The 11,101-nt window shown below is 37.1% G+C and overlaps 2 protein-coding genes across 3 annotated transcripts in view; both read left to right on the top strand.

Moving 5' to 3' along the window:
* LOC111433145 (pyruvate kinase 1, cytosolic) overlaps window positions 1-3,591 on the top strand; it is a 6,759-nt gene extending 3,168 nt beyond the window's left edge. For both annotated transcript variants that reach the window (XM_023070097.1, XM_023070096.1), the window contains 8 exons: window positions 72-161; window positions 329-473; window positions 984-1,072; window positions 1,374-1,469; window positions 1,590-1,657; window positions 1,766-1,865; window positions 2,562-2,621; window positions 3,134-3,591. In XM_023070097.1, the coding sequence (XP_022925865.1) occupies window positions 72-161; window positions 329-473; window positions 984-1,072; window positions 1,374-1,469; window positions 1,590-1,657; window positions 1,766-1,865; window positions 2,562-2,621; window positions 3,134-3,286 (801 nt within the window). In that variant the 3' untranslated portion in view covers window positions 3,287-3,591. The remainder of the gene's footprint in view (window positions 1-71; window positions 162-328; window positions 474-983; window positions 1,073-1,373; window positions 1,470-1,589; window positions 1,658-1,765; window positions 1,866-2,561; window positions 2,622-3,133) is intronic.
* Window positions 3,592-6,267: 2,676 nt separating this feature from the next.
* Window positions 6,268-7,670, top strand: LOC111433146 (homeobox-leucine zipper protein ATHB-22-like). Its single transcript, XM_023070098.1, has 3 exons — window positions 6,268-6,578; window positions 6,930-7,246; window positions 7,327-7,670. Exons 1-3 carry the CDS (start codon window positions 6,458-6,460, stop codon window positions 7,567-7,569), a joined length of 681 nt encoding a protein of 226 aa, XP_022925866.1. The 5' UTR covers window positions 6,268-6,457; the 3' UTR covers window positions 7,570-7,670.
* Window positions 7,671-11,101: the final 3,431 nt, after the last annotated feature.

Raw genomic sequence — 11,101 nt, 5'->3', positions numbered from 1 at the left:
GGGGGGGGGGGGGGGGGGGGTATATTCATGACAATTTGCACATTTTCATATTTCCATGATCCATTTTGTAGGGATTAACCCATTTTGATGAGATTCTACAAGAAGCAGATGGTATTATTCTATCCCGTGGGAATTTGGGTATCGACCTCCCACCCGAGAAGGTTAGTTTCCTTCTGTACAATCTCAAAATAAACTACATTATTCTCCTCGTAAATCCTTTTCACTTATTGATGGTCTTGATCCGATCTTTATTTTTCTCTCACTTGTGACCATAAGGATCTATTACTTATGATAGACTTCTTTCTGATCACTTCTCCATATGTTGCAGGTGTTTTTATTTCAGAAAGCTGCACTTTACAAGTGTAACATGGCTGGAAAGCCTGCTGTGGTTACTCGTGTTGTGGACAGTATGACCAACAATTTAAGACCTACTCGTGCAGAAGCTACTGATGTTGCAAATGCGGTCCTTGATGGTAAATCATACATGAAAAGTATACCATGTTTAGTTTTTATGATATTTATCCTTGTCCTGAAATTGTTGGTTTACAGCCTAAAATACGGGTGTACTCTTTGAAATTTGGTTCTCAATTACTCTCTTTCTCCCTCTTTCTTTCATTTTTAACTTCTATTTTATTTGGCTTATATTAATTATTTCTATGGAGTTAAGTTTCCATTTACTTGTCAACATTTTCTTAGATCAAAGGATTTGTCATCAATATGAGGGGGAAATTTTCTTTTCCCAAAATAATGTGAAAATGTTGATTAAATGTCGAGAAGTATTAGAAATGTGGGCAGAAGGTTAGACAATAGGAATACAAATACCAATGTTGGTTATTTTTAACCTATTTAAGAGATGCCAATTTTATTTATGAATTCAAACTATTTAAAGAGTTTGTGTGATCTTAGTGATTCTTTGGAATATCTTTTGACATGAATGATTTCATTGAAGTTCCATAACATTAACGCTATTCTCACGGATACAGGGAGTGATGCAATTCTTCTGGGGGCTGAGACTTTGCGTGGACTGTATCCAGTAGAGACTATTTCTACTGTTGGTAGGATTTGTGCTGAGGTAAAAAACACGTAATAATTGGAGATCTTGATGGTACTTGGTTCTCTTCAGCTTTTGTATTTTTGTTCTTGATGTTTATACCCTGCAATTTAGTCAACATTTTAAAATTTTTGGGAGAAAGATACATGTGAATTTTGACCGCTCTCTGCTAGGCCTAATGGATGAACTAAGAGAGTCATTATTGTAAACTTGAAGGATTTGTGGGTTTATCATCATCTGTATAATTTTTATTTATTTTTTCTCTTTCGAATTATTTATACTTTCTTGCTCCCTGGGTGCTCTCGTTTCCAAAAAATTGCAGTCTGATAAGGTGTTCAATCAAGACTTGTACTTCAAGAAAACTGTCAAATTTGTTGGGGAACCTATGACACACTTGGAATCCATTGCCTCCTCAGCGGTACTGACTTATAATTCTGGTTATTGTACATATTATTTTCAATGGATTTAGCAATGATCTTTTTATATTGTTATAGTTCTACCATGGTTTTCATATGCAATAGGTTTATTCTGTTTTTAGGTCAGGGCTGCCATTAAGGTGAAGGCTTCAGTTATTATTTGCTTCACTTCATCTGGAAGAGCTGCAAGGTATCAGTGTTTGGGGATCCAGTGTTGGTCTCCCAACAAGCTGAAGTTCTTTGAAAATTTTTGTAGCCAATTATTTCAGAGATCTAAGCTTGCTATTCAAATATGCAGATTAATTGCTAAATATAGGCCCACAATGCCGGTTATATCTGTTGTCATTCCTAGGCTGAAGACAAATCAGTTAAGGTGGAGCTTTACTGGAGCATTTGAGGTATGCCTTGTATCATTTTGTGCCGTTGTTTCCCACTGCTGTCATCTCATTGAGTGATTCATACACATATTTTAACAAACAAAAATTTCCCGCTCTTGGGGTGGTTGAGGATTTAGTAAGGGAGCCTTTTTATGCATTTGACCTCAGTTCTAGCTACTAGTCGGTGAACTGTTCAATGCTGTTTTGCTATTGTGGCCTCATTTTCTTGTGCTTTTCAAAAACAATTATCAGAATGCTGAAGAGGAATCGATAGACATAATTTCAAACTTATTGACTATGTATTGAATTGATATACTCTCAGATTCATCCTGGCAAAGTTTATGTTCAAAGGCGATTAAAATAATTATGATATGTACGGCCTATAGTTTCTGCTTTCATGTCTTGGATTAGCTTGTGTATCAATTGTTCTACATAGTTGTTGGATATTCGTTATCCATACTTTAGGCATGTGTAGAAGGGATTGTATAATTCTCTCTTTTGTTTTAAGGTAAGTATTAACGTGCAATAAGAAGTCGTGTATTTGTATACATCAAACTGAATGACATCAGATTAACTATCATCTGTTATTATCTGCACTTTGTGTCATTGATTTCGAACATTTCCCAAAACGGCAAAATTTTGGATATGTTGTTTTAACTACTTAAATTGGTAATTTCTATTTTTGGTGACGTGTTATTTGGTATTGGTCTATTTCAGGCTAGGCAGTCTTTAATAGTAAGAGGCCTCTTCCCTATGCTTGCTGATCCACGACATCCTGTAAGTTCCGTTTTCCATTTATTCTGCATGATGGATAATGTAAATGATGCTTTTAGTTTTATATCTGAATCCGCTTTCTCATTTGTGATCCTTTAATAAGGTCAGGCTGGTAAAAGTAGATGCTTTAGCTTCGAAATTATTCACAAGGATTTGATTGTTGGTCTATACCTGTTTTGCTTTTGAACAAAATTAATTGTGATTTTCCGGGCCCTTCACTTGACACCAGAAAAGGAGCATGTGCAAGTACAATGTAGGATATACAATGGAACAAAACCTCTAGAAAAGGTTTGAAGTCACCAATAAATGAGGGGGGCCCTTTGTTGAGAATGAATGAATGGCTGCATTTATTATGGACTTGCATGATAAATAATCATATAGACGCGAGAAATGTGCATTTATTTTATCAAGAACTTTGTGTACAGGGAAATTTTCCCATGTGTACTACAATGCATATTAACAATGGACTTCCAACTGATTTATGGTTTCCCATTGTATTTATGGCTTGGTGGTAGGCGGAGTCTACTAGCGCAACAAATGAGTCAGTTCTAAAGGTTGCTCTGGATCATGGGAAAGCATATGGAGTAATTAAGTCGCATGACCGAGTTGTTGTTTGTCAGAAGGTTGGGGATGCATCTGTGGTAAAGATTATCGAGCTTGAAGATTGAAATGACCTTTCCAGATAATCTTTTTCTGCTAATTTTTTGAAGTGACCGTTTTCTTGGTGCTATCCACCACCATATGAGGTATAATCATGAATTAATACATGGTTTTGTTGGAGATTGAGGAGATCTGATAAGTGAGAAAATGTAAAACGACTCAAGAAAACATTGTTAACTTTCCCAAATTTAGAAGCCATGGTGTACATGGCAAATCTTAATTTATTCACAACTTCTTGTTCAACCAATGCCCAATTCATGATTTCCGGGTAGTTTCATTTCTTGATCATGCACTGAATTGTTCTTTCTTTGTAGTTTTGAGATTTACATGTTGCTATAGAAAAATCTGTGCCATTCTCTTTTGAAATCATATTGTAGAACAGTTGTTGAAGACCGACCTAAGCAATGAAGTCACCAGTTGACAGTAAGTCATTTATATACCTTTTTCTTATTGCAAGTCATTTATAAGCTTTAAGGGTCATGTCTGACATTTACAGTAGTAATTAGTAAGGGACCATAAGAATCATACAGACCAATGACTATATGCAAATGAAATTAATAAATGGCGCATGCGCATATGAAATTGAGTAATAGTTTATATCTTTTTTTATTTTATATTTTATTTTTAGTACATACCAATAGCAACCAATAAACTGTAATATTTACTTTGATGTTTATTATTCGAAAATAATTTAGAATTGTAAGAGAAACATAGTTATGCTAAAATAATTAAAACGCACCTTGATTTTTTTTTAATGGACTTTTAAAACTAAGATAATATTAATTGATTGAATTGGATTTGGTTTGATTAGTTTAGAGAGAGAGAAAGGATAATTGTTGTATAATGTTTGTGAATCCCACCTAATCAAGGATTTAAATTACTCATTTTAACACAAATCTCTTCTCCAATCGTAATAGATATAAGTTGATGAAAATGTACCAAGGATTTGAAAGGTACGAGCATATATTGACTGATAAAACTTTTGAATCGGTGTGGTAGAAATGTTTAGAGAGATAGAATGTGGTGAAGTAGGAGTAGCCAAGTAGGGTGGTGGACTGGTGGACCAGGTGAGGTGTTGGTGCTGCTGGTGCTGGTGCTGGTGCTGGTGCTTGCTTTATGGAGTTATAAATTCAGTCCGCCTACAGCGCCGCCTGCGCACAGACATCCCCACAGTGCATCTCTTGTGGGTGAAGTAATCTCATCCTCTCTTAATTTTGTCTTAATTCTCGCACCATTCAGCAATCAATTCACATAGTTTTAGCTCATTTTCTCCTTCCTTTTAGGTTTTAACTTGCTTTACATACAACAGTCTTCTCCATCACAGCTTCTCTGTTGTTCATAAATGGACCACTTCACTCTTACACTCTATTCCAACTCTCTTTTCTAAGCACTATTTCTTTTACTCAACCCAACCTTGGAGGTTGGTCCTCCTACTTTTCTTTCTCAAATCTAATCTCTTTTTCTTTGGTTATTCGTTAATCATTCATTATTCTTTTAGGTTATATGCATGCAAGTCTTATATCATACCTAAGTGCTAAATATCGAGGTCATGGGGTTTTTGAACTTAGCATCTAACCTCAGCTCAACTTAGTTCATCCTAAAGAATCTATCTCCTCTAAGTTCATCACTGCTTGTAGCCAGTCGAACTCCCGAGAGCTTATAGTTCCTCATACTGTAGCACTTAGAAGCTTGTTGTCTCTTATAATCTAGCTCTCTCGAACTTATGAGGAGCTTAAATTTTTAGGATAATATAATTAGCTCTTTACTTTTTCAAGTAGATAATTTTCAAACCACTTGCACACTTGACATCTAGGACACGACCCTCTGATTGATCATCATCAAATGCTATGTGTACCTCATCTTGACGGTTCACGTTTAAGGATAAGTTAGTAAACCCCTCACCACCCCCACATAATAACATGATCACATTATCTTACATATCACAATTCACTAACGCACTATGTGGACCCTATCTTGACAGTCCACGCTTGAGGGTAAGCTAGTAAATCTCTCGCCATCCCTACATAGGAACATACTCATGTCATTTCATATATCAATCACTAAAATTGTAAGTGGGCCCCGTCTTGATGGTCCACATTTATGAATAAGCTAGCAAGTCTTTAACTATGCCGACCTTGGCACATAATCATATCAAAAGTTGTAGATCATGAATAATAGGGTATAGTATATTGTTTAACTGAATCACCTAGCATGCTTAGAACTTGCCTAATTTTACCTGATATTTCGTAAATCATCAGAATTAGGCATACATGCATACTTCAATCATTTATCGTACTTTCGACAATTAATCTCAATCGGTTCAACTCTAATTCATCCTTACAATCCAACACTAACTCATATCTAACCCACCAATCACTTAATGTGTTTCAATGCATCTAATTCTAGCCAAACAATCAATTACCTATAACAGTCCAAATCCACCGCTAGCAAGCATATATTGTCCTCTTCGACCCTAAAGGAGGGTGGAGGGTGAGATCTCACATCAGTTGGAGAGGAGAACGAAGCAATTCCTTGTAAGAGTTTAAAACCTCTCCTTAACAGACCATTTTAAGATTGAGCGGCTGACGGCTATATGCATTGAGCCAAAGCTGAAAATAACTGCTAAGAATAGGTTTGAGTTATTACAAATGATATCAAAGCTAGTCATCAGACGGTGCGATGGCAGTGGTTGGAGTAAGACTAGACCCTCCCTATAGCAGATACTTTTAAAACTCTAAGATTGATGACGATACATAACAAACCGAAGGAAATAATATGTTGTAATGGACTTGGGTGTTAGACTACCAGTCACACATTTGGTAACCATTGGTAGTCAAAATTAAACTAGGTACTGAGAGAGAGAGAGAGAGAGAGAGAGAGAGAGAGAGAGAGAGAGAGGTTGATGGTATGATCAATCTCTTTCGTGATTAATACCCCTTCCAGTCTGCCAACCTTAACCAATTCACGTTTTCACTTTCTCTATCTCTTTGTGTTTTGCAGCTCCCAGAACCCTCCATGCTCTGCTCTGCCTGCACCTGTTTTAGCTGACAACATATATGCTCTGCTCTGCTTGCACCTGCCTTCCTTCCTTCCTTCCTTCCTTCCTTCCTTTTACTTCTTTTTAACCTCTCCCTCTCTTCCTCTCTTCCTCTCTGTAAAAGAAAACAGAGGAAAAAAGCATGGAGTGGAATAATGGCAGTCTCAATCCTAAGCTTCTTTCTCCACCTCTACTCCACCATCAATCTTCATACACTCCATGCTACAACTACAACTACACCTACAATTTGGATCATTTTCCTGGTAATTTTCTTTTCTTTTCTTTTCTTTTTATTTTTCTTCATTCTACAAACCATTTTGGATCATCATACCAAACGTTTCTCCCTAAACCCATTTCTTAAAATCGAGCTCAAAAGCTTCTAAACCCTGTTCCATAGGCCTTGGGGCTGGGCCAGGGGAAGATTGTTGAGGATCGTTGAGAGGGAATCCCACTTTTGATCCTGGGTTTATAAGTAAGGAATACATCGAGCTTATGCTCAAAGTGGACAATATCATGATACTACTATGTAGAGTCGTGATTTCTAACAAACCCACGAGTAATTAAACTCGAAATGGGAAATTTGATCTTTGTTTAACATTATGGGGTTTAATCAGTGTTAGAGAGGAAGAATCCGGCGGAGGAAAGTGTGGTTGGAGGAGTGGATCAGAAGAAGAACAAGAACAAGACCAAGACCAAGTTGAGTCCGGATCAGTTGGAGTCATTGGAGAGAAGGTTTCAAGAGGAAGTGAAGCTTGATCCGGACAGGAAAATGAAGCTGTCAAAGGAACTTGGGCTCCAACCAAGGCAAATTGCAATTTGGTTCCAAAATAGAAGAGCTCGCTGGAAGACTAAGCAGCTTCAGCATCTCTATGACACCCTCAAGCAAGAATTTGACACCATCTCTAACCAAAAACACACCCTTCAACAACAGGTTTCTATCTTTTTTTTTCTCTCATCTCCTTTAATTAGTTATACTCCATGCACAATAACATTGTTGGATGGAAGCAACAGGTAATGAAACTAAAGACCATCCTGCTGCTAAGAGAAGAAGCCACCAGGAATCATCAAGGGTCGATGGCTTACACGGACGAAGAGACGGTGGAGAGCACGTCGGTCGGGGTTCGGAGCAGTACCAATAATTACATGTACAATAATAAGGTGGAAGATTTGGTTGAAATATCAGGTTCAGGTCCTCCTCCTCCTCCATTCTGGTGGGGTGCTGAGGAGGATGCTCCCCGCCCTTCTTACCCTTAATTCCCTTGAATTTATTAGTTTTGGTTTAGCTTTCTTAGTGTTTGATCACCATCAAACAACATGCTGTTGTCTTGGAACCAAATCTTTGAATGGAATGCTGTTGTGTTCTTTTAATTTTAGGTGAGTTCAAAATTGTAATAAACTTATAATAATAACAACTCTGTTTTAAGATGCATCTAATATGGTAAGTGAATAAGTAGTCTCTCGTGTGAGTGGACTGACGTCCATCCTTTCCAGGAACTTGGGAGGTCTTTTTAAGTTTGTTAGTCTCCAATTTTTCACCCTCCCATTTTAATTCACCTTATAATGATAATGCACACACCTCCATGAAATGAATGTCTTGTCTTGTTCTTTTTTTGTTTGCTTATATATTCTCTACAGCGGTTAGAGCATTCCATTGATCTGTTCCAGTAAGTAACAAATGGTATATAAAGATTTGTTAGAGTCACACAACAACACACCCTCGATCTAGATAAACTCAAAGAATATGAAGAAGAAAATAAAAAAAATATATTGACCTAAAATTTATATTGATAAGTATGTACCGAGAGAATACAACATGTATATATAGCAAGAGAATACATAATACAAATATATCTTCAAACAAAACAAGAGTTATATAATATAAATACCCACTATATATAACTTATTCACAGATACTATATATATAACTTATCCTACCCTATACTACATACTATATATATATATAACTTATCTACCCTATATATATCTACCCGCTCTTGATTATAAATCGTCATTTATTATACAAGTTTATTTTCAATATATAGTTTACTACGTTTACTATATAAGTTCATTTTCCACTGTCTATAAGAATAGCGGTATATATATATATATTCATTTTCCATATATACTTTTACTATCTATAACAATTGACTATAAATAGCCGGTTCATTTTCATATAGTATATGATTTGGTATAACTTACCTACCACATATATCTCTTATCAACTTTTTACTATAAATAGTCGTTTACTATTCTATCACAACACTCCACAGTCTCTATAACCCAAAATAAGATTAGCTGTGGGCAGTGACCTTGAGCGGTTATAGAACCAATAATATTAATGGTGGGTGGTGGCCTGGAGCTAGGAGCTATTATAAATGGTATCAAAGCAAGACACTGGATAGGCAAAGAGGACACTAGTCTCCCAAGAGAGGTGGATTGTGAGATCTTTAGAGAACTCCCAAGACAGGTGGATTGTGAGATCTTTGGAGAAGGAAACAAAATATTTGTTATAAGAGTGTTAAAACCTCTCCTTATTAGACATTAACAGTCATATGTATACAACGAGCTAAAATGAACAATATGTATTAGCCACGGGGCTTTCTTTTTTCCCACTAATTTGGAGCCCGTTTGTTATTAGGAGCAAGATAGAGCGCAAGTGTAGTGGGGTTGAATAAATACTTAAAAAGATTACACAAACTACATATAAATGATACGATAAATGTGGTGCATAGAATAGTGTGATAAGAGACTTAGAGAGCATGAAACTAAAATGAAATATCCAAATGCACACATAAATGGAACAAGAAACGCAAAACAAAAATAGTTGTGTCCTTTTTAGTGGTAGCTGGGGAGGGTAAGGCAACATATATTATGTCAACATCATCTTGGGGCACATAAAATATGATTATGTTTGTGGTGAAAGAGTACTGAGATATTTGCAGGGCACCTGAAATTGGAAGATGGTAGAGCACCTGAAATGTAGTTATAATGCATTGTACGTTCCTTTCCAATAATGTAGACAGCCTTTACTTAGTAGTGGAATGGTTTTGAAGTTGTTGAAATTTGACGGAAGAAATCTCATTTTCAATGCATTATTGTTACGTTACTTTCCATTCATAGCAGCACCGTACCGGAAGCTCCCCGAACCCTCCATCAGCAGCTCCCCCATTTATTAAACCCTCAAACCCCTCCTACCTCATCGCCATCGCCATCGCCATCTTCAAAAAGAACAACCCAAATCACAACATAACAGCTGATCGGTAGTTGGAGGGTATGGAACCTCTCCCTAGCAGACACGTCGTAAAATAGGTCAAAGTAGACAATATCTGCTGATAACAATAGATTTGGGTCAAGAATGCTGGACCTCAGGAAGTGGATTGTGAGATCCCACGTCGGTTGGGGAAGGGAACGAAACATTCCTTACAAGGAACCGATAGAGATAGTAAGGGTGGTTTCCAATGATGGAAGGGGGTTTTATTTGAACAGCCTTTACTTATTTGAATGGTTTTGATAGTGAGTGAAAATTTAGGGTGGAAATTAAGTTTGATGTATGCATGCATGCATTGGTACGTTACTGTCCAATGACAGAAGGGCTTTTTGTATTTGGTCAGCCTTCAGTGGTGGGGTACTAGAATGGTTTTTCGTAGTTCGTGAGAGGTGAGGTTAGAAATGTAATTATGACCCTTGCCTAATCCTACTTTTCACTAATACAACACAACGGCTATTACATTATTGGGACAATATCATTACTCTCGACAAAGACTGTACCCAGGTTGAAAATGAATCCAACGTGTCTTGTTTTTTTTATAGTAACTAAGGGTCTTTGTACCATTGGTTCATATTTTTTTTTTGTAATCCTCGATATTATCCGTTTTGGCTCGTTACATATCACCGTTAGTCTCACAGTTTTAAAACGTGTATGTTAGGGAGAGGTTTCCACACTCTTGTAAAAAAATGTTTCGTTCCTCTCTCTAACCAATGTGGGTTCTCATAATTCACCCTCTTTGGAGACCAGCGTTCTCGCTGGCACACCGCCCGGTGATTGGCTCTAATACCATTTGTAATAGTCCGAGCCCACCGCTAGCAGATCGCTTTGGCCTATCACGTATCGCCATCAGCCTCAGGGTGTTAAAATGTGTCTATTAGAGAGAGGTTTCCACACCCTTATAAGAAATATTTCGTTCCTCTCTCTAACCAATGTAGGATCTCATAATCCACCCTCTTTGGGAGACAGTGTTCTCGCTAGCACACCACCCGGTGATTGACTCTAATACCATTTGTAACAGCTCAAGCCCACCGCTAGCAGATATTGTTCGCTTTGGCTTATCACGTATCGTCATCAGCCTCAAGGTGTTAAAACGTGTCTGTTAGAGAGAGGTTTCCACACCCTTATAAGAAATGTTTCGTTCCTCTTTCCAACCAATGTGAGATCTCATAATCCACCCTCTTTGGGGGCCAGCGTTCTCGCTAGCACACCACTTAATGATTGGCTCTAATACCATTTATAATAGCCCAAGCCCACCACTAGCAAATATTGTTCGCTTTAGCTTATTACATGTCGCCATCAACCTTAAGGGTATTAAAACGTGTCTCCAAATCGATATAGGATCTCACCGTTTAAGTTAAAAGAAGTATTATCTGTTGTATTAGAGAAGAAGATGGAGAAGTGCAAGAAACTTTTGAAAATTTAAAATTAAAATGGTTGGATGCCATCACTAAGCACGATCAAACTCCAACTTATTCCTTCGTCGTAGTGTTCTTAGACAAAAAAAAAAAAAAAAATGAG

Source organism: Cucurbita moschata, unplaced genomic scaffold (genome assembly GCF_002738365.1).
Source record: "Cucurbita moschata cultivar Rifu unplaced genomic scaffold, Cmos_1.0 Cmo_Scf00041, whole genome shotgun sequence".
Lineage (NCBI taxonomy): Eukaryota > Viridiplantae > Streptophyta > Magnoliopsida > Cucurbitales > Cucurbitaceae > Cucurbita > Cucurbita moschata.
The sequence above is the reverse complement of the archived record's forward strand: the minus strand, read 5'-3'. Positions and strand labels throughout refer to the sequence as shown.

Bases quoted from the DNA above. Each gene is read 5' to 3' on its own strand.
- LOC111433146 (XM_023070098.1), top strand. From the start codon at position 6,458: ATGGAGTGGAATAATGGCAGTCTCAATCCTAAGCTTCTTTCTCCACCT. The intron at 6,579-6,929 runs GTAATTTTCTTT...GGGTTTAATCAG, and splicing joins CAATTTGGATCATTTTCCTG to TGTTAGAGAGGAAGAATCCG. The intron at 7,247-7,326 runs GTTTCTATCTTT...TGGAAGCAACAG, and splicing joins AACACACCCTTCAACAACAG to GTAATGAAACTAAAGACCAT.